Source organism: Podarcis vaucheri (genome assembly GCF_965113315.1).
Source record: "Podarcis vaucheri genome assembly, chromosome: 15".
NCBI lineage: Eukaryota > Metazoa > Chordata > Lepidosauria > Squamata > Lacertidae > Podarcis > Podarcis vaucheri.
Window position 1 is genome coordinate 23,462,484 of NC_138753.1, and position 22,501 is coordinate 23,484,984.

Below are 22,501 nucleotides of genomic sequence, written 5' to 3' on the forward strand. Positions count from 1 at the left end.
AGAGGTGTCCAAATGCACAGCGAGCAAAACTTTCCAAAATACGTACTAGATTATTATAGTAACAGAATGATGCAATCAATGCCTATCTAATAATGGTGGTTATTATGCACCCTCCACATTCAGAGGTGGTGTGTCACTGCATAGCAGCAGCTGGGGAGCCACAACAGAAGAGGGCTGTTGGCTTCATGCACTGTTCATTGCCTTCCCAGGGGCATCTGGTTAGCCACCATGGGAAGCAAGATTAGGAACCAGATAGACTGTTGGTCTGACCCAGAAGGACTCTCATTGTCTTCTGAAAAGACACCCCAACAGCCCTTGTTCCTATGGCTTCTGGCAGAGCAAAATGCCGCTTCTCTCACTTCTGTAGTCTCAAGGCAACTAGCATTTTGAGCAGAGTTTTTGTCAGGCAGGTAGCTGGGGAAGAAAGCACATAAGCCATCCATAGCCTTTGGTAAGTAGAGCCCTGTAAGGTTCTGATGACAGCTCTTTCCCCCCATCAAAGCTCCAAGCTGCCTCCCAGCACAGCCCTCCACACACCATCCTGAGTAATGATTTGATAGCAAGAAGGGCTCCATGCACCCACTTCTCCCAGCTAGGGTTGATACCAAGGAGAGATGACATGCTAAGTCCTCCATGCCCTCTAGACACCAAAGCACCATCTTCGATCTTCTGAGCCTGGAAGCAGCGCTGTGAACTGGCAGCCTTGAATATGCATGGATGGGGTGACTCAAAACAGGGCAGCTATTTTGCTTGAAATGAAGGTAAATTTGCTTTGTGCTCATGACGCATTTATCATGATGGCTCCTTCTCCTTCCCCAAAGGGGAAAAAAGCAATTATCATTCACTTCTGAATATCTTTGTCATTGCTAATGGGGATGGGGGAGAAAGAAGATATTTTGGCACAAGAGACAGCAAGGCAACCAAGCAAGTGCCTTATTGTTGGTCCAAAGAGAAGGGATTAGAGTTATATGCAAAAATACTAATATTTATGTGGCTGCAGAAAGATGGCAGCAAGCCTCAATCCACCTACATATACATTTCCTGCACCAGGGTTCAGAAAAGGAACTTACAAACTTGGCCCTGTTCAATTCCCAGATGCACCTTGCTGCAGACAGAGGGCCTTTCTCGTGTGGCTGGACAATTTACTCCTAAATATGCTCAACTAGTTTGGACTAAATAAAAATTGTGTTGGGACTTACTATCTTAATATATTAAATATTAAATCACTTAATGGTGTGGGCTGCTTTGGCCAACAGCACAGTGGAGGAAGATGAAAAGCCTTAAGCGCTGCTAATTTGCTTGCTGGCTGAAATCTGCATCAGCTTCAAGGTTCACTGAATTTTCTATCAAAGCTGATGAGCAGGAAACCCAGGCAACTTAGGGAGAGCCAGAGAGATAACCCGTTGGGGGCAAAACGGGGTCTGACCACCTCTGGAGAAGGCAGAAGTGGTGTTTTGTACCACAGCAGCCAGATAATTTGGCTCCTGGGAAGCAGACACCAGTTTCTCTTGTGGCAGGCTGGAATGGGTTTAGCCAAATAGTTCCTAATTACATCTACTTTAAAATAATAACAACATTGAAATTTCTCCCAGGGCTCACTCCAAAGGAGAAAAAGGAGGGATAATCAGCAGTGCTGTGGTCCATAAATTAAGATTGCTGTGAAGTTTTGACTCAAGGGTGGGGAAGAGAGGCTCTTTAACTCCTACAGAATTTACAGGTGCTTTTCTGCACAGTACTGAAGCATCGCCAACACAATTGAAGCCTCCATTGGACATAATTTTTGTAGTGGGTTGTCACATCCTCCGGTCTGGCTTTGGCAAAACCCTTCAGCTCACTGTTCCTTGCTTTTTTTAAAAAAAAACATTTTAAGTACTGTTTACACCTGAACTTGCTAGTTTGTATTATATGGCTTTTTGACATCCAGTGCCCCTTTAAAATGTGTTTGGGGGCGTTATTGGGTTGTTTTTGTTTTTATTTTGAATATGTATTTTGTGTTTTTATATTGTGAACCGCCCTGAGAGCTGTGGGTATAAGGTGGTATACAAATTTAACAATAAAATAAATAATAATTAACAGACTGCACGTTTCAATGCTAGTCTGTTTTGTGTGTGTTGTCTCCAAATACAGAAGAAACAGTGAGTTAATTAAAAGGGTAGGTTGGAGCCTTGTCCCTGATATGCAGGTTTTCAATGAGTAGGAGGTTCTTGGTTGGAAACCATTAAACCATTTGACACGCACACCCCAGCAGATTTCTGGAGAGGTGTTCTGAACCAGATCATAGGGTGCTGGTTTGGACATGGTTCCAATTCTCTAGCTCTGCCACAGGTTCATTTGCTAGTCCATTATGTCTCCCCAGATTGTTTTAATCCTGAGGGGAAAAGGATGTTGGACTAAACTGGTGGTGTTGCCTGGTTGTCACTGATCCATGACAAGGCCTTTTCAGTGGTGGCTCCCCAGCTGCAGAATGGCTGTCCCCATCATTATTAACTTCCAGGAGGAATTTTCAAACATCCCTGTTTGGTGGCTGAAAATCCATGGATGGTAGTATATTTTAAATTGGAATTGCTTTTAGAATGTTTTCATCTGCAACTGCTTTGAAATGTTTTCAATTGTAAATTGTTTTTAGAATTTTTTTAAGCAGTCCTGGAATGTTTTTCTTTGCTTTTTGTTTTTAAATTTTATATCAGTTTGCTGCCCTGGGCTCCTTTAGGAGATAGGGTGGAATATAAATTCAATCAATCAATCATTAATATTATTTATAGCTTTGTTCAGTGGGGCCCTTCCTGTGTCCTTAATGTGCGCTTAAAGCCAAACCCAACACATGACACTGCAGATGCACACAATTGGCTAGTCATGGCCTGGAGGGAGCGCACTATGTGCAGACTTGTCTGCAGCCACCCATATGTTTGTGCAAATAAGCAACTAGGCGACATTTGCCAAATCCCTCCCAACCCAATAGCACATGCAGCAAAGCTGTCAACAGACAGCTTCAGGACACCAGGCAGTGGTTTTCAGCACCATGGATAGCTCTCCCATCCACTCCACATTTAAGATAGAATCATAGAATCATAGAATCATAGAGTTGGAAGAGACCATAAGGGCCATCGAGTCCAACCCCCTGCCAAGCAAGAAACACCATCAGAGCACTCCTGACATATGGTTGTCAAGCCTCTGCTTAAAGACCTCCAAAGTAGGAGACTCCACCACACTCCTTGGAAGCAAATTCCACTGTCGAACAGCTCTTACTGTCAGGAAGTTCTTCCTAATGTTTAGGTGGAATCTTCTTTCTTGTAGTTTGGATCCATTGCTCCGTGTCCGCTTCTCTGGAGCAGCAGAAAACAACCTTTCTCCCTCCTCTATGTGACATCCTTTTATATATTTGAACATGGCTATCATATCACCCCTTAACCTCCTCTTTTCCAGGCTAAACATGCCCAGCTCCCTTAGCCGTTCCTCATAAGGCATCGTTTCCAGACCTTTGACCATTTTGGTTGCCCTCCTCTGGACACGTTCCAGTTTGTCAGTGTCCTTCTTGAATTGTGGTGCCCAGAACTGGACACAGTACTCCAGGTGAGGTCTGACCAGAGCAGAATACAGTGGCACTATTACTTCCCTTGATCTAGATGCTATACTTCTATTGATGCATGTGCTGAGAATAGCGCTGCCATGTATATTTGTTCATTTTATGTTCTGCTCCATAGTAAGACTGTCTTAATAGTCTTTAACAGATTTACAGACCTTCATGCTGTAGATTGGTTTTAAAGAAAGGGTTATTCGTTGGAGTCTTTATCATTTCTTCCTTGGACCCATTTATTCTGTTAAGGAAGAAATGATAAAGATTCCAATAACCCTTTCTTTAAAATCCATCTACAGCATGAAGGTCAGCAGGGAGCATATAATACACACCTTCTTGGGCAAGGAGGTTCACAACTGGAGTACCATCACCATGAAGGCTCTGTGTTTTTAGAGCCACCTGCCATGGTTTGGGGGTGTGGCACATGCAAAATAGATTCCCTTGGGTGTTCCTAACATGGCAGAAGGAGAATAAAGTAAGACAAAGGCACTGGGTTCGTGCTGTGTGACTTCTCCATGTTATTTTAGAAGAACTCAGCCGCAAATGTTGTTCCCTGCCTCAATACCTCCTTCCTTATCGCCTCACTATTCTCGCGCCTCTATTATTTATCAGCTAACTGCATTATTTAACTCACAGTAACACATAACTGCATGGCAGAGAGCTCGTGTTTGCTCAGCACTTTGAATATGTAAAGCATTATAAGGTTGTTATTAATAATTTGATAGGCTCTAAAGGCATCCGGGCTACCATTTGAACAGAGAATGATAGGCTGCACTGAGATGCTGCCAAGGAAGGAAAGCCAAACAGATGGGAAAGCAGCCAACAGAAAGTGGCTGAAAGGCATTCTTATGAACCATGCTGCCCCCTTGTCGAAAACCTCCCTTTAGCATTGGTGTGGCTTGGCTACTAAAAAGGATGCTAGTTAATGGACTGTCAAGGCAAAAGGCAACTTTTTCCACTTGGAATGCCAACTCACAGCTACAGAAGGAGGAGGCTGTGAATCGGGTTTGTCCAAAATGGGCAGCAAGGAACTATGAAAACAACAGATTTTGACTCTTGAGTTGTCTGACAAAGTTGCAAAGAGATTTCTGAAAGAAAGCACTCTTAAGGCTTCAAGGAATTATAGAACTGTAGAGTTGGAAAGGATCATGAGGGTCATCTAGTCCAACCCCCTGCAATGCCGGAATCATAGCTAAAGAATCTCCAACATGCGGTCATCCAACCTCTGTCTGAAAAGTGAAGGAGACTCTAACACCTTCCAAGGTAGCCCATTCCACTGTCAAACAGCTTTTAGAAGCAGAAAGTTCTTCCTAATGATGTGATATGGAATGTTATTTGTTATCTCTGTTCTATCCTGTTCCTAACTTTCACCTAGGATGCGGGTTCACTTTTCCAAAACCGACCAGTATGGTATAGAGGCTGTGCTGTGTTTGCAAGCTTCTCCTCATTCTGGGCCTTGACCAGTGATTGACATTAGGAAGTTTCTGGCCTGTGTCAGGCCATTAGGAAGTTTCACAGGCCCTGTGTCAGGAGCTCGTCCTACATTTGAGTAGGGCCCTGGCAGAGACACATGCCCGACTGGCATGTTCCCTCCCTCCTGGTCAATCGTTCGGGAGCTTCATAAGCTTTCTTCAGCCTGAACATCACAGCAACCAATGCCAACCGACACTGGCACACTTAGGGATCCGCAGAGTCTGTGTAGTTTGTGTAACAGACCTCAGCAACTCAGCATTTTGGCTAATCTACTTTATTTACATATAAACACACACGGAGCACTGCAACATGGCTCCCTCTCTCTCTAGCATCAGACAGCAAAGAGAAAAAGAACAAAGGACAATAGTCCCACTTCACAGAACACAGTAACACAAACATCCTGTCTTCATCACTTCCCACTCTATGGAGTCAAAACATATACCGTCATGTGACAGACAACAACCCCATGACTGCAATCATGGAGCAGGAATTCTAACACCCTGGCCCTCACTTCATGCATGCCAAAAGAGCCTGCTTATCGAGGTGGCAGTTCACAGCAGTTCTGAGAAAGGTCCTCTGTGCCTGTGGTCACGACCCATGGATTATTCCACCCACTCTTTCCACATTGAAGCAGCCACCATGGCTTCTGGGTGGTATCTTCCTCCAGCCCAGATAAAGACCATGGGCTGTTGGTGCTCCTCTGCCTATAAGAGTTGTGCCCACCCTGGAATGGCCCCAGTACTTATTGCCCCCTGCCATGGCCTGTTTAAATCCCAGCTGACTGTCTTCTGCTTATTGCAACTTTATCATGCCTTGGCCCCACCACCTGCGGCTGCACTGCGCCTGGACCCGAGAACACAGAGGATCGTGAATACGTTGCAATTTATGGCAAGCTGACAGGTATGGAGATTTCTTAGAGAGGGAATCTTAAGCTGCACAATCCTAGGTTGGGGTGGGAGGGAGTAAAAAGAGTTTTCCCTAGAACAAGCCACTTTGCCTACATTCTGCTTAAAAGATCACGGAAGCTGCCGACAACTTTGCGCAATGGAGCAAATTCTGTAATTCCCTCCCAAAAGCCACTCTCTGAAAAGCAGCGCTTGTTAAGCTGGAAGGATAAAGAGCTTCTTGAAGAAAAGGAAACAAAGATGGATCAGCACTGCAGGCAGTCATATGCTGCTAATTCCACACACACACACACACACACACACACACACACACACACACACACAGCTTCACCACCACTGGGAGCCTTTCCTAGGCTATCAGGTTTTACTCCAAGCAAAAGACAAGAGACAGACAGGCAGACGAACTGAGAAAATCTTGCCTTTGCTTTCTGACTCTGAGTTTCCTAAAAATGGTCAAACTTAACCCCGCTGACGAAGGAGACGCCCCTGCTCTAGGAATGTTCCTATGTGCCCATCTGGACAGCACTGCTGTGCTCCTAAAGATTAAGCACTGGAACTGCTACAATTCCAAAAACTGCTCTGTGCTTTCAGAGGGGCAAAATCTATCACAGCTCTAAGATAGGATCTTGCTGAGGATTCATGTGATCTGATCTTTATAAAGTCTCGTCTCATGTTCAGATAAGCAGTAAAGTCTATTGTTCCTCTAGACAATATACGTCTGCATTTGCAGGGCTATTTCTATCATTTTCATGACGTTCCCCTGTTAATTTTCACATTATATTTGAGATGGCACATGATGTTAAAGCCACTATAGTGGAATATAGCACGAGTTTAGTGCTCATCACACTGCTAATTGCAAACATGTTTTTGTTTTTTTCCTGGAAGCATATAACATGGAAATGAGCTCTAAGCTTTCATTATATTCCACTACAATCCCAGAAGTTGCTTTTATGTCATGTGAAAGCTCAGATATAATGCAGAACTTAACAGCTAGGGAAACATCATGAAAGTGGAATAAACTGCCATATGAATGCAGTCATAGTGGCCAAGAATGTGTGCTGAGAAGTACATAATTCAAAAGTGATGAACTCATTTCATAGCCACTTTTAATAGTCTTTTTACTTTTTAATTTGGTTGTGCATATATCCACCTAGTCTCCACTCCCCACCAAGACACCCTTTCCCCCCATGTTTTTTTTTACCTCGCACAAAACCTAACTACTTCCACAAATATATCAAGTCCTTTGTTTATCTGTTTATTTCAAATGCATTTTACATTGCAATCCCAAACAAGTTATCTTGGAAATAAACCCCATTAGAATCAATGGGATTTGCTCCTGCATATATTAGTATAGGACTGTGGCCTTAATCTCCCAGTTTTCTCATTGTTCCAAATTGGTCCATAAGTTGCAGTGAAGTAATAATAAAAGGCAACATTGTAAAACAGCACAAACAACCCTATCAAGAGCATTGGGGCAAATTATCATCTGCTCAGGTGCAAATAATTCTTGTTGGAGTAAGTGAGTCTTAAACAGCTCTGCAAAAAGCCAGGTGGATGGTTCCTGGGAGGATATTCCAAAGCTGAATGATGCTACAGAAAATGCCCTCATATCCCCTCCCATCCTTAGAAAACCCTGCCATCAATGGCTTCACAACCACCTCTGTACATATTTAGCTTTCTTTAAGGGACAGGTGTGACTAACCTAAAACAAAAGAGCAGAGAATAATCCCATATTCATGGGCGTCATGACAGAAGCAACACCAGGACTTTGAAGGACAAACCAACTTGAACCAAAGTCCTAATTGGAGTAGACATTTCCTTACCTGTCTGAAGCCATTCCTGGTATACTGAAGGATCTTCAGGGCATAGTTTGATCGTTGACCTTTGCTGTTGAATTCTATGTGGCCGGTGAGACCTTCCAATTCTACCTGTCCAAGAGAGGGTGAGTTGCAGCGCCAAATATGGACAATTTCTTTTTATCCTCAAGCACACTGCTCTGGAACATCCACCCTCTCATTTAAAGCCAGAAGGAGAACAAATATGTTTCATCTAACATCTCGGAACTGCAGCCATTCATAAGGCAAGTTTGGGGCTGTTTGGCAGAATGCTCTCTCACATTCCTGCACAGGAAAAGCCATTGTGTCAGGGAGAAAGGCTGGGAGCTTTTGGCGAGGACAAGCATCTGATCCCAAGAGGTCTTTCACTCCATCTGAACTGCTAAATTCTCTTTTCTCACCGCACTCTTCCTCCTGTGATTAGAGCTGGAAGTTGTGCTGCTGAAGGCGGGGAACTTAATTGTGTCACATTCCACCGTGTTGCTTGGGATTTAGGGGAAAGAAATGCTTACGGTGCGTTATTAACAAAAATACACAAAGTACTGTCATGTTAAGGGATGGTAAACACAGCAAACCACATGCTGCTAATTGCTGCCCGTGCACTATGACACTGACAATAACCCTTTTCAGTTTTCCCACCTTGGAAAATCAGGTGGCATTTCTGCAGCTTCCACATTCAGGGCCGGTTTCCCCACAGTAGAATGCAAAACTCCAGGGTGAACTTGGGATGGCACAGGGCAAGTGACTTGTCTGTTATCACAGACGGGCCTTAGGTATGTAGACAGATGAAACCATTACTGCCAGTGTGGTGTAGTGGTTAGAGTGTCAGACTGGGACCCAGGAGACCAGGGTTCAAATCCCTACTCAACCATGAAGCTCACAGGGTGTGGCTTTTGGCCAGTTACTGTCTCTCAGACTAGCCTACCTCACAGAGCTGTTGTGGGGATTAAATGAGGAGGAGGAGGAGGAGAACCACGGATGCAACCTTGAACTCTTTGGAGTAAAGGGTGGCATGAAAATGCAACACACAAACAAATAATAAAATAAAACTCATCCAAGAACCAGGAAAGCTGGCAAAGGACCTGCTTTCACCAACAGATATTGATTTAATAAAAGGTAATCATCATAGAATAAGGCCTATGTAACTGGTACTCTATCAAGCTGAACATATCCAGGCTTTCCTGCTGCCTTTGGGTCTTCAGAAAGGAGCCTTTTAAGTGGTGGCTCCCTACTTGTGGAATGCTCTCCCCAGGGAGGCACACTTGGCACCATCATTGCTTATCTTTAGGCACCAGGATAAAACATTTCTTTTCCTCCAGCTCTTTGGCTTTTAATCTATGGCCTCCTTCAGTGGGAGGGATGTTAGATCAATTCAGGACGACAAAATACGTAGTTTGGGTATTGCTCTGGAGAGACTCGAAGTATGTGATGAAAGCTACGTACTCCAAACAATCAAGCAGTAGCTTTAAGAACACGAAAAACAGTGTTAGTCTCCTCACACTCCGAGACCCTGTTCTCCAGAGGCCCTAGGTATAACTACTTCAGACAGATGTTGTGCTAATTACCTAAAAGACCTACTACTTCCTTCCCAACAAAGAGCTTTTATGCTCGCAAGACTAAATGCCTTCCCCATCAGCAGTGACCACAGGTAAAGGTAAAGCTAAAGGGACCCCTGACCATTAGGTCCAGTCGTGACCGGCTGGAGTTGCGGCGCTCATCTCACTTTATTGGCTGAGGGAGTCAGCGTACAGCTTCTGGGTCATGTGGCCAGCATGACTAAGCCACTTCTGGCGAACCAGAGCAGCGCATGAAAATGCCGTTTACCTTCCCACCGGAGTGGTATCTATTTATCTACTTGCACTTTTGACGTGCTTTCAAACTGCTAGGTTGGCAGGAGCAGGGACCGAGCAATGGGAGCTCACCCTGTACGGGGATTCGAACTGCCAACCTTCTGATGGGCAAGTCCTAGGCTCAGTGGTTTAACCCACAGCGCCACCCGCGTCCCATGACCACAGGTAGATACTAGCAAATTCCTTATCAAGCCTGCCTGTGTGCCTGCAATCAGGGAGTACCAGACTCACTGGACGATATTCTCTTGGACTGCCCTTTGCCCAGCAGACTCCGCAAACAGATGCTGAGCAAAATACCGGACCTGCGGCTCACGGCTCTGAGAGAAAGCCAAATGAGGTTCCTCCTAGTGGACAGGGACAAGGACATTACTGCCTCAATGGCTTCCTTTTTAATCTCCATCCTATCTGAAAGGGTTCTTAATGACTCATCCCTCTAGGGGAATAGACAGGGTGAAGCAGAACAATTGAATGCCTTGTGACCCTCAACAGCTTCACTCCTGTCCCTTTTAAATCTATCTATTTCACTGACTTGAAATGTCTTAACTTGAAATGCCAATACAGGTATTTGTATTGTATTGTAACTCTGCTTTCAAACATGTGAATAAGTTTCACATGTTTGGAAGTGAGAGCTGGACCATAAAGAAGGCTGATTGCCGAAGAATTGATGCTTTTGAATTATGGTGCTGGAGGACACTCTTGAGAGTCCCATGGACTGCAAGAAGATCAAACCTCTCCATTCTTAAGGAAATCAGTCCTGAGTGCTCACTGGAAGGACAGATCCTGAAGCGGAGGCTCCAATACTTTGGCCACTTCATGAGAAGAGAAGACTCCCTGGAAAAGAGCCTGAGGTTGGGAAAGATTGAGGGCACAAGGAGAAGGGGACGACAGAGGACGAGATAGTTGGACCGTGTTCTTGAAGCTACCAGCACGAGTTTGACCAAACTGCGTGAGGCAGTGGAAGACAGGAGTGCCTGGCGTGCTCTGGTCCATGGGGTCACGAAGAGTCGGACATGACTAAACAACAACAACATTTCACTGCCTTGAAATGTCTTAACTTGAAATGCCAATACAGGTATTTGTATTGTATTGTAACTCTGCTTTCAAGCATGTGAATAAGTTTCAGAGCTTTCTGTTTTGTTTTATGCCGGTTTTCGTGCATGTGTTATTTGTTGTACATTGCCTTGAGGTGCTTTTGTAAAAATACCTATTTTTCTCTTTAAAAAAAACCAAACCAACCCCAAACCAACAAATATTTTAAAATCAATATCCCCACCACCGTCTTGCTCAGCGTTAACCCCCCTGGCAACACTTCTCTCCCTCTTCCATCCAAACCATTTATGTTCAATCCTTCCTCACCATTCTCAGATAGTTCATCAGGCTGGTGCCATGCTGCCAGATTTGGGCAGATCCACAGGACAGGGGCTTGACGCCGATCTCCTGGCTCCGGTTCAGCTCCTGAACGGCACTCACAACAGCGTAGACGGCATCAAACAACAAGGCAGAAGACAGCTGAAGAGAATTGGAATAGGCAAAGGAAGTGTAACCCAGGCCGGAAAATTGCAGAGTGCACAAGGCATCCCATTTATCATGTTTTTAATATATGTCCAGCTCAAATTACTTTATTATTATTTTTTAAATTAAAAACGCCCCTTATTCTAAAAAGCCAAGCAAAAAATAAATATATAGGATTCAAAATCTCATTACTAGCAAAATTGCCCTAGTCACCCAATGTAATGTGTTATTCATAAAATAGGGTGGAATAGAAAAATAACTAGATCTATCAACCAACCAAAGAGCATTTTAAACTGAGCCAACTGTCTGGGTTTTAGGAAATGTAAATTGATGCAGCAGCACCAAACAGGTGCCTTTTTTAACAATTCAGAAGGAGGGAAACAGGGGTGTTTTTATTTGGCTATTTTTATTATTTTGCATGCTTTATTGTGACTCTGCTACTTTTGGGGAAGGGCAGAGTGCTCAGGTGGGCATCGAATTCGTCCCTCTGGCAGCCGTGAATTCTGTTTCTTTTCTTTTCAATTAAAAATAAAAAGCCAGAAGCGACAGCAAGAAAATCGACACCATTCCAACCCAATGAAGAAAAAAATGCAGATAATCTGACAGCTAGTTTCCTCTATAGACATACCTAAGTCATTTCTTCAGTGCATTTTATTTGTCTGCTTAGCCACATCAGAGATATCCTGAACTTTAACAAACCATTCGTATTTGCTGGGGCTTTTCTTCCCCCAGCATATTCTTCATTATCAGAGGCATTGGCCTAGGATTCCTTCCCTGAGTGACGTCTAGCAGGTGCCCTTAAGAAGCAGGGTCTTTTAAGTTGTGGCACCAATCTTGTGGAATGCCATGGGGAAAGCTACCTGGTTCAAACATGCCAAGTTCTCTAGGGGGATAGTGGGAGGCCAATGTCATGGGATGAGTTGCAGTTTGATACTCATACTGCTGCTGCATTGTTTTTAACTGGGTGATTCTTTATTCCTGCTGCCAAATGCCATTCCTTTGTTGCTGTTATTATCTGTAATTTGATTTTACTGTTCTAAATTGATTTTTCTCTTCCCCTCCAGGCTTTTTAAATTCCATGCTTTTAGTTCTTAGAACTATTTTGTCTTCCCTGTGCTGATTTTTTTTAGTGCCGTTTACTGATTTGATACTGTCAAATGGGTTTATGCTGCTCTTTGTTAATTTTTGCACTGGCGTTGCTTTTATATATTTGATGGGGGTTTTTAAGGTTTTTTTTAGTACTGCTGATGTATTTTAGTGATTTCAATCCATGAACTGCCCAGAGGACACAGATGATTGGGCAACATAAAAATGCTTAAATAAAACAAAATAGATATGTTTTGTGAATGAATTTAGCTGTCATTTGAAAAAAAGAAAGAAAACAAGGTAGAACATTTATACAATAAACAATTTACAGTAATAACCGGAGGTTCATTTTCTGCAAGCAAAAGAAAGCAATAACTACATTTTAAGAGCCCCTTAAAAGCTATCTTTCAAATAATTCAAATGTAAAATATTTGCGGGAGGCAGTGGAAGACAGGAGTGCCTGGCTTGCTCTGGTCCATGGGGTCACGAAGAGTCGGACATGACTAAACAACAACAACAACAAAAATATTTGCATCGGATTTTAGTGCTACACGATCTATTTGGGGGCGGGGGGAGATGGCTGGTGGAAAAATGATGGCTTTGCATGCAAAATGTCATAAATTCAATTCATGACATCACCCTTGTCTGAAACCCTGAAGAGATGCTACCAGCCAGTGTAGACAGTACTTGATTAGATGAATAAATCGTCTGGCTCAGTACAAAGCTTTTTCCTGTGTCCCTATGAAGTATGTAACTTCTGGTCAATAATGCTGAACACAAGGATAACTCTACTGCACATCATAAATAAATCTGTCCACTCGTTATGACATTTTCAAAGTCTAAAAATGTACTCAAGATCTTATTTAACCCCGTAGGGGGTAATGTTTTGCAAAGTACACTGATCTGCACTGAGTCACTCTTAAAGAGAAAATAGCCTAATTGACATATGAATCTCTGCCTAGATCTTGTCCCATGAGCCATTTCCCGAGTCTTGGAGAAACTTATAAGAATGCATCTTTATCTGTAAACCAGAGATTATATTATATAGTTGTGACAATTGCCCTTTTCTCTTTGGCTCTTTTTGTCAATAACTCTTCACACTATGTTGATTTCTCAGCCGACTTATCAAGTCTTAATTCAGAATACTGGACTTGAAATTCTTCAACCCAAGCAGGCATCAAGTGCGATGAATTAACATTCATCTCTTCGTGAGTAATATATCTGTTATGCACCACTAAATCCTTAAATCGCAAAACATTATGTAAGACTCCCAAGGGAAAGTTTCCTAAAACATCTTGTAAATTAAATTTAGAGTCTACAGAAATGCACCCAGGCTGTTTATTTCTGTACTTATCCCAGGATTTCAACAGTTACAGTGGTATTAACTTCTGCCCGTACAACCTTTAGCACTTATATTTAGCCATCTAAGATAAGGCCTTTTGAGGGATTGATAGGAATGCCTGTTCCAACTAGTGATGTGGCTGCGACTCATATTACCGGGCTTGGAAAATAACAGCTCTCTGGTGTGCGTAGTGCTCACCTCAAATGCAAAGTGAAGATGGTGACATCCAAAGTCTCCTCTGAGCCAGAGAAGAATTCCCTCCTGGCTATGCTGTCCTCTTTGGGACACCCACTGATCCCCCAGCCTCCCACCACTTTACTTTCTAATTCAATGCTTTGGTGGTGGTGTAAAGGGTAGGAAATTGAGAGAAAGAGGCCTTCTCCCTGTACTGGGAGGTAAGGTAAAGGTAAAGGACCCCTGGACAGTTAAGTCCAGTCAAAGGTGACTATGGAGTTGTGACGCTCATCTCGCTTTAAGGCCGAGGGAGCCGGCGTTTGTCCACACATAGCTTTCCGGGTCATGTGGCCAGCATGGCTAAACTGCTTCTGGAGCAACGGGACACCATGATGGAAGCCATTTACCTTCCTGCCGCAACCATACCTATTTATCTACTTGCACTGGTGTGCTGGTCCAGGGGGGAGGTTACCGTGGGGCGAGGTCCAGGACCTGAGTCGAGGGTCGGCAGACAGTCCTCCACGGGTGAAGCGGGGCCCGCAGCGAGGAGCCAGGCAAGGACAGGAACTCTGGGGGAACCGGACTGGGTGCTGGCCGAGACAGCTCTTTAACGACGTTGTTCCCGCAACCTGGGACCGGGCTGACTGGCCTTTATCTTCTCTGAGGCCAGGGGCGGTCCCGGCCCCCAGGAGACCCACCTCTCCTGGCCTTAAGGCGAGCACTCCTCCTGGGAGAAACCAGTTCCCTCCGCCTCTCTGCCCTGAGCCTCTGCAGTTCAGGAGAGGCTGAAGGGTTACTGGACCCAGGGGGAGACTCACCTGTGGTCACTGAGTCCTCAACCACCTCCGGAGCCAGAGTGGATTCACCTGGTGCCTGCTCCTGAGGATCCGGCACAGGTGCAGGCACTTCAGAATCAAGGCCCTGCCCCAGTTCAGCCGGCCCTGAAGGCGGGGACTCCTGTGCAGGCTGGGATTCCTCCGGTTCAGCCTCTGAATCGGATTCCCAGGCCATCACAACTGGTGTGCTTTCAAACTGCTAGGTTAGCAGGAACTGAGACAGAGCAATGGGAGCTCACCCCGTCACGGGGATTCAAGCGGCTCAGTGGTTTAGACTACAGCGCCACCCACACTATCCTACGTATCCTACTTACCTACTTATCCTAGAGGATAAGTCTATAAATGGCTACTAGTCACAGTGGCTATGTTCTGCCTCGATGGTCGGAGGCAGTAATGCTACTGGCTGTGGGAAACCACAGGAGAGGCAGAATGGTCTTGTGCTCAGGCCCTGCTTGGGGCATCTGGGTGGACGCTATGAGACGCTATGCTGGAGTGGAAGGGACACCAGCCTGATCCAGGCTATGATGCTCTGCACTGGCATGAGGTTAGTTACAGCAGCCTCCTGCATAAATGTAGCCTTCCCAGGGGCTACTGACATTATAGATTCGGATTGCCCTTGAAATAAACCAAGTGATTGCCTATTGTTTGGGTTGTGATTAGCCAATAACCCTATGACCATTTCCCCCCACAAGGATCTTATACTACAGATTGGGGCGTTTACCTCAGTGGCAGACCAGCTGCTACTTTTGCACGCAGAAGATCCTATGTAGAACATCTCTGGCATCTCCAGGTAGGGCTGGGAAAGATCCTTGTTTGAAGCCCTGTAGATCGTCTGCTACCAGTCAGTGTAGACAATATGGAGCTAGACGGACAACTGTTGTATAAGGCAGTCTCCCTATAGTCAATGAACTTTTACCCAGAGTAGACCCACTGAAATCAATGACCATAAGTACCTTAGGCCCATTAATTTCCATGGGCCTACTCCAGGGGTTGGCAAGGTTTACGTCGCCTGGGCTGGTTCACTCCAGCGGAGATCCCTCTGTGGGCCGGATCGAGCACCCGTGATTTCCGGCATCTGTGTCTGCGCAGACATGATTTCTGGCGCCGCGGAAGCGAGTCCCAGCACCACACCGGTTTAGCGTAGCGCACAGGGACTTGCTGAGGGGGCGGCTTGTGGGCTGGTTAAACGACACCCGTGGGCCGCTTGTGGCACATGGGCCTTAGCTTGCTGACCCCTGGCCTTCTCTGAGTAAAGGTTAGTTGACCAGAGCTCCTCTATTCCTAATCCCGGTCTCGCTAAACTCTCTAGGTCCCTTCCTGCACGCAGGACTTTCATATCTGACAATACTGCTTTGGCAAAGGAGTACCCAATCTGTGTTGACAGCCCAGCTTAGACTCATTTGCTTCTAATCACTTCTATTTATTCCTCTAGACTCAGGTGGTACTTATTTTTCCCCCCCAACCCCAATCCCATTGGTTTCGTTTCATTTTTCATCAAGTTATTAACTGGTCATTTTCTCTCTCCTCCTCACTGCTATGACTAAGATTTCACCTTTAATTATCATCACTTCCTGCATTTTCTCATTGTTGTCGGTTCCTTATTATTATCAAAGCTCGGTTTCTCCTAACTAACCTCTCTCCTCAGAGCGTCTCTCCTCAATTACCATTGTGGGGGGTCGGCGAGGTGTCTTCACTTCAGAAATCCCTTGCGTCACCTCACCTTCTCTGGCATGTGAGCAAAATTATATCTGAGAATACCTACTGCTTGTGTCATTTCTCTCCTCTAGCTATTCTGCACAAACATCTCTGGATGTAATTAATTCCCAAAATGGACAGTGCCTTCCTTTGAGCTTCTGCAGGAGGCATGCACCTTCCAGATCCCTCCTGAAGCTCAGTCTTTGCTATGGGGAAGACATCTATTGCTTAAGGAACGTTCTTTGGTGTCTTCATATAAATAAGTACTACTATGGATAAGAAGAAATGTACTTTACACATGCTTAGAGGCACTCTGCACTACAGGTTGCAGGAAGAGGGGAAATACATAATGGGGAAACATATTCCAAGGCACAACACTAATTCAGGGTTGTAAATTATGGAGGGCAGGGCCTGCAGGAGCTCTCCCACCCAATCCCAGGAAAACTATCCCTTTCCTACACTTTCAGGTTTCTTTTTCTTTTAAAGCTTCTCTGCTTTCGACTTAGAGCTACAGTGGTACCTCGGGTTACATACGCTTCAGGTTACATATGCTTCAGGTTACAGACTCGGCTAACCCAGAAATAGTGCTTCAGGTTAAGAACTTTGCTTCAGGATGAGAACAGAAATGGTGCTCTGGCGGCACGGCAGCAGCGGGAGGCCCCATTAGCTAAATTGGTGCTTCAGGTTAAGAACAGCTTCAGGTTAAGTACGGACCTCCGGAACAAATTAAATACTTAACCCGAGGTACCACTGTATAAGAAAAACTGTGAAGGCAATATTTTACCCGGCTACTTAGCAAGAAAAAACATGCCCTATCTTCCAGGATGTAGTGTCAATAAAGGAAGACACCTTCCAAGCCCTTGGCTCCTAATTTTTAAACATAAACACATGAAACCACCTATATTTAGGACTTTGCTATCTGATACTTTTTTATTATCTCCCCTCTACCCTTGTATCCCTAGTTTCTCCACTACCAAGATGTCTTGTTAATGGCCTGCACTAACGATGCTCCTTTCTCAAAATGAGGCTCATAGGCCCATAAGAGATCAGCTTGAAGGTGGACACGATCTCCTCTTGCATCCCAACAGCTGAGTCTTTACACTAATGGGGAACCTTTAGCCCTCCAGAGGTTACTCTCATCTGTCCTAGCAAGCATGGCCAAAGGCCAAGGATGATAGGAGTTGTAGTGTAACAACATCTGGAGGGCCAAGGACTCACCACAACTGATTTATACTATTTTCTTTCTCCTAGAAATTAGTGCCCATTCCCCGTGCCCCTGATCATCTATCAGCACAAAAATTGGGGCATACTTTGGGTGCCTGGTTTGTCAACACCTTCCTATTCCACTTCTGTGATGTTCCCACCCCAAGGCTCGATTTCTGGAAGCTTTCGAAGCAACACTTTGTAAACTTTGCCTCAGGTGAGCTCCATTGCCATGCTCACAATTATGTCTTGAAGGGAAACGACATACATTTGCTGGTTTGCATGGCATGGTGGGAAGATTTGTGCTTTTGCAAAGTTTGGGGTTTTTCCTGAAGGTCGCTAAGGGAAAGGGGTCTCAGAAAACACAAATGTTGTTAAGCCCTCGATCCTTGATCAATGGATGCACACCATTCTCTAGTTTTCTGTTCTCTTGATTTTGAGATTTTTCTGCAAACCCTCCTGGATTTTTAACCTCACGCGAGATCCTCAAGGTTTGGCAGAATAACAGCATTAATGTGAAAGAGTCCAAGATCTAGCTTGCCAGTAAACATCCAATATATTTGGGTGTGTTCTCCATGTCAGAAATCCAGCTTGTCATCTTTAATTGTCTTTGGTCCGTTTTTCATCTCCTTTTCCCTTCCTCTGCGCAGTTAACGATCTCTTATTAGCTACCACAAATGATGCTTGTAGATCTTAATGAAGCATATGACACTATTGATTGGGATAGTCGACTTTGTAAGCCTACAAACATTTGCTTCAATTCCAGGAGTGGGTTTTTATGTTTGCCAATGTCTCTTTTTGTTTAATTTTATCAGACAGGATGATCAAGGACAGTTTTCTATGAAGCTGTATAATGGCTGTACACATGCAATCTGGAGAGGGTGGCGCTGAACATTTTTCAATGTGGCGGCATGCCACCGTCTATGGCAGGGTTGGGGAATATCAAGCCTGGAGGCCAAATGTGGCCCTCTGGGCATCTCTGCCTGGCCCTTAGGACTCTACCCAGCCCACACCCTTCACTGGTCCTGCTCTGCACCCTCCTAGAGTGATTTTCCCTGGCTAGAATATGATCATGAACTGTGGCAATGCCTCTAGTTTGCATGGATAGGGAGGGGGTGGGTCTGGTCACACCCACCACTGGTATCATGCTCCTGGAACATTGCCCATGAGAGGATGCAGCACTTGGGCTAACAAATTTCACCCATTCCTGCTCAAAAGCCAGTGTGGTGTAGTGGTTAAGAGCGGTAGTCTCCTAATCTGGAGAACCGGGTTCGCGTCTCCGCTCCTCCACATGCAGCTGCTGGGTGACCTTGGGCCAGTCACACTTCTGTGAAGTCTCTCAGCCCCACTCACCTCACAGAGTGTTTGTTGTGGGGGAGGAAGGGAAAGGAGAATGTTAGCCGCTTTGAGACTCCTGAAGGGGAGTGAAAGGCGGGATATCAAATCCAAACTCTTCTTCTTCTTCTAACTAATTTCCAAATTTTGGGGGTTCTGCTAAGCAGAGGTGCTCTTTCAGATATCAGAAAGGGGAGAGGGGAACAAAAATATCATTGTTCACAGAAGAAAGTCTCAAGAAAATTGAAAGGTCCACTCTTGGTGGTCCACTCATACATATTCATAGTGAATTCAATTCTCCAAGTGAGGAGATTTAACACAGCCTAAATGGAAATTTGGGGGGAAATCCAAGGTTTACAGGAGTGCAAAGAATGGCCAAAAACCCTAAAGAGAGGAGGGGAGGGAAAGCCCCAAATCACTCAATTTGGACTGAGCATGCTCAGGGTTGGATTGGGGGGCTGGGATAGGAACCTGGGAGCAGATGGAATGGGGTATCATGGGAAAGGGCATGGCTGGCTGACTAGAAGCATGAACACAATATTCCACACTGCACCAGTTTGTTTCAAGTAGAGATGTGGGAGAAAAGCGATATTGGTTCTGTTTTCAGGTTGCATTTGTATTTGCACTTGTCAAATCAACATGCGATCTGAAACACAGCTATCCTTCAAAAATTGCACTTCTGCAACGCTTGTGATGCAGTTTTCTCACCAAAACTGTGTGCGCTGAAATCCAAACATTTTGGGAAAGTGTGCATGCAAATGCTTAAGTTGGTGAAAATAATATGCAAAAATACATATTAGGAATATGTGCTTGAAAATCTACATATTACTCAAAACTGAACTAAAATGTGTGTGGGGGGGTATTGTATATTCACAAATGTGGAGAACTGAATTTAAGAATGGAAAAGTAAGAAACTGAGAGAAAATGGATGGATTTGTCCGTCCTTAGTTTCAAATCCCACTTCTTATGAAGATTTAATAGCAAAAATAGCAGTGCCTTTTAAGTGCATTTTTGACAGTCGCTTTTAAATCAACTTTATTCCATTGGTATCATTTTTATTCTGCCCTTCCTCCAATAACTTTATGGGATTCTCACGCAAGGTTCCTCCTCTGCCCATTTGGGGCTTCTGAATTGCTGCCTCAGGGTTTATTCCCATTGCAAACATGGATTTGCTATTTTCTCTGCCACTTCTGTTTTATTGTTGCTTGATCAGAAAAGCGATGAGGGTTGAGGAGCTGAAGGACTGAGTGGTGTCTCCACTGCTAACTTGAAACACTGCTGCTGTGTGTTAGCTGGGGCAAAAGGTAGAGTGCTCTCTCTCTCTCTCTCCATTTTATTCCATTTCCAAGCTAATGTACATTAGGGAGCCAGGGAATGAGGCCCCTTGGGAGAGACAAAACTGCCCTAGCACCACCATCCCACCTCACCCCACTTGTGAGAGCTAGTGTGGTGTAAGAGCGATAGACTCGTAATCTGGTGAACTGGGTTCGCTTCTCCGCTGCTCTACATGCAGCTGCTGGGTGACCTTGGGCTAGTCACACTTCTCTGAAGTCTCTCAGCCTCACTCACCTCACAGAGTGTTTGTTGTGGGGGAGGAAGGGAAAGGAGAATGTTAGCCGCTTTGAGACTCCTTCGGGTAGTGATAAAGCGGTATATCAAATCCAAACTCATCTCTTCTTCTTCTTGTGGGCCTTTCCAGCGGCGTAGCGTGAGTTTTCAGCACCCGGGGCAAGGCAAGTAATTTGCGCCCCCTAACCCGGGGCAAGGCAAGTAATTTGCGCCCCCCCTAACCCCTAACCTGCGAGTTGCCGCTGGCGCTGCCGCCCAAACCACGCCGCTTGCCCAGAGGAGGAGGGGGGCAGAGAGGCGAGGAAAATGCAACATGGCCCAGCAGCTGCAGCAGCAGCAGCGGAGGCGGGGCTGTGAGGAGGGGCTGCCTGGCGCGTCCTTCGCGGCCCTGACGCGCGGGGCTGAGAGCCGCTGCCTGCCGGACGCCTTCAGCCCGGGCGCGCGCACAGCTCGTCGGTTCCACGAGACATGGGGCTCTGCTACAGCCTGCGCCGGAGGCTCTTCGGCGACTCCGGAGGCAGTGAGCGCCCCCCCCCCCAGATGTTGCGCCCGGTGCGGTCGGCCCCCCTGGCACCCCCCACGCTACGCCACTGGGCCTTTCCACTTTCATGCGGATCTGCACCACAGCACAGTCTCTGCTGTGGTGGAGCCCCTGCAAATGGTAGCCCACCTCTCTGTTGATGGAGAGGTGACTGCATGTCATCCAACCTTACTCTTAGCCCCTAGCCATCAGTGAGTTGGTGGTGATCGTTGTGCTTCCATTTATCTTGCTGCTTTTCTGGAAAATATTGCTTTTGTTATTCCACTGCAGGTTACTGCAAGGTGCTCCATTATGAGATGACAGGGTATGAAATTTATTTTAATGAATAAACAAACGGATTATTGGTCTTGCATAAATTAAGGGATTCCTGTGAGCCTTGGAGGTTCTCGTTCCTCTTTCTTTCCCTCCTTTTTAATTAATTTTTTTTTAAGAAATCTTCTCCTTGGACTTGATCCCATGAACTCCTTCCCTGGACCATATTCTGCCTTAGACCTTATCCTGTCACAGCCTGTTTCAGCACCCGCAATTCATGCTTCCCACTCACTCCCATCACCCATTCTACTGCCTTTCTTTGTGGCATGTTTCTCCCTGCCTTGATGCTGACCAAAGGTGGACCACTGGTTTCAGTTTCACCCAGTTTTTTGTTCTTCCAAGTTCAAATTCAGTTCTCCAGACTGTCATATAATATGCAATTATTATTTTTTAAAGTCCTCATGAAAACTCACCAGCATTTTAGTGCAATTTTCTTCCAATATACATGCTTAAATGCCCTTTTGCCTAATATGAATATTATTGCAAAACAATTTCTCCTAATATAATGCATTTTTTCATGTTAATTCCACTCATATGCACATTTTTATGCACCCTACCCTAGTAAAGGTAAGGTAAAAGACCCCTGCACAGTTCAGTTGAATTCAACTATGGGGTGCAGCGCTCATCTCCACTTTCAGGTCAAGAGAGCTGGTGTTTGTCTGCAGACAGCTTTTCTGGGTCTTGTGGCCAGCATGACTAAACCGCTTCTGGTGCACAGAAGACCATGGTGAGTGCCAGAGAGCATGCAAACATTGTTTACATTCCTGCCACATCAGTACCTATTTATCTACTTGTGCTGGTGTGCTTTCAAACTGCTAGGTTGTCAGAAGCTGGGACTGAGCAACGCGAGCTCACCCCATTGTGCAGATTCAAACCCCCGACCTTCCGATTGGCAAGCCCAAGAGGCTCAGTGGGTTAGACCACAGCGCCACCTGTGTCCCTCACCTTTGTACATATTGGGCTGGAGAACTGCACTGTAAAATTCAAGAAGTACGAATTCTAAAGGATGGTTGTATTTCGTTTCACATATTATTTCAAGAAGTGAGAGTCAGGCAGGTTAGTCTTTAAATTCAAATTAAATTGACGTTCTCTGCCTTCTCCACCGTTTAATTTCTTCTCAATCTCAACATGGGGAACGCCCAGCAACATCTTCTTGGTGAAGCCTGCCATCTGCAGAAGCCTCCCTGGTTCCTTTCTGGCTCATCGGTTCCCAGCTTGTTCCAACCCTCGCCTGAAAACCATATTTCCTACTTCCGTCT

The 22,501-nt window shown here is 45.2% G+C and overlaps 1 protein-coding gene across 4 annotated transcripts in view; it reads right to left on the reverse strand.

The window, feature by feature from the left end:
* GRIK4 (glutamate ionotropic receptor kainate type subunit 4) overlaps positions 1-22,501 on the reverse strand; it is a 468,306-nt gene that overhangs the window by 74,330 nt on the left and 371,475 nt on the right. For all 4 annotated transcript variants that reach the window (XM_082200947.1, XM_082200945.1, XM_082200946.1 and 1 more), the window contains exons 9-10: positions 10,994-11,146; positions 7,776-7,880 (exon numbers count right to left, since the gene is read on the reverse strand). In XM_082200947.1, coding sequence (XP_082057073.1) covers positions 7,776-7,880; positions 10,994-11,146 — 258 coding nt within the window. The remainder of the gene's footprint in view (positions 1-7,775; positions 7,881-10,993; positions 11,147-22,501) is intronic.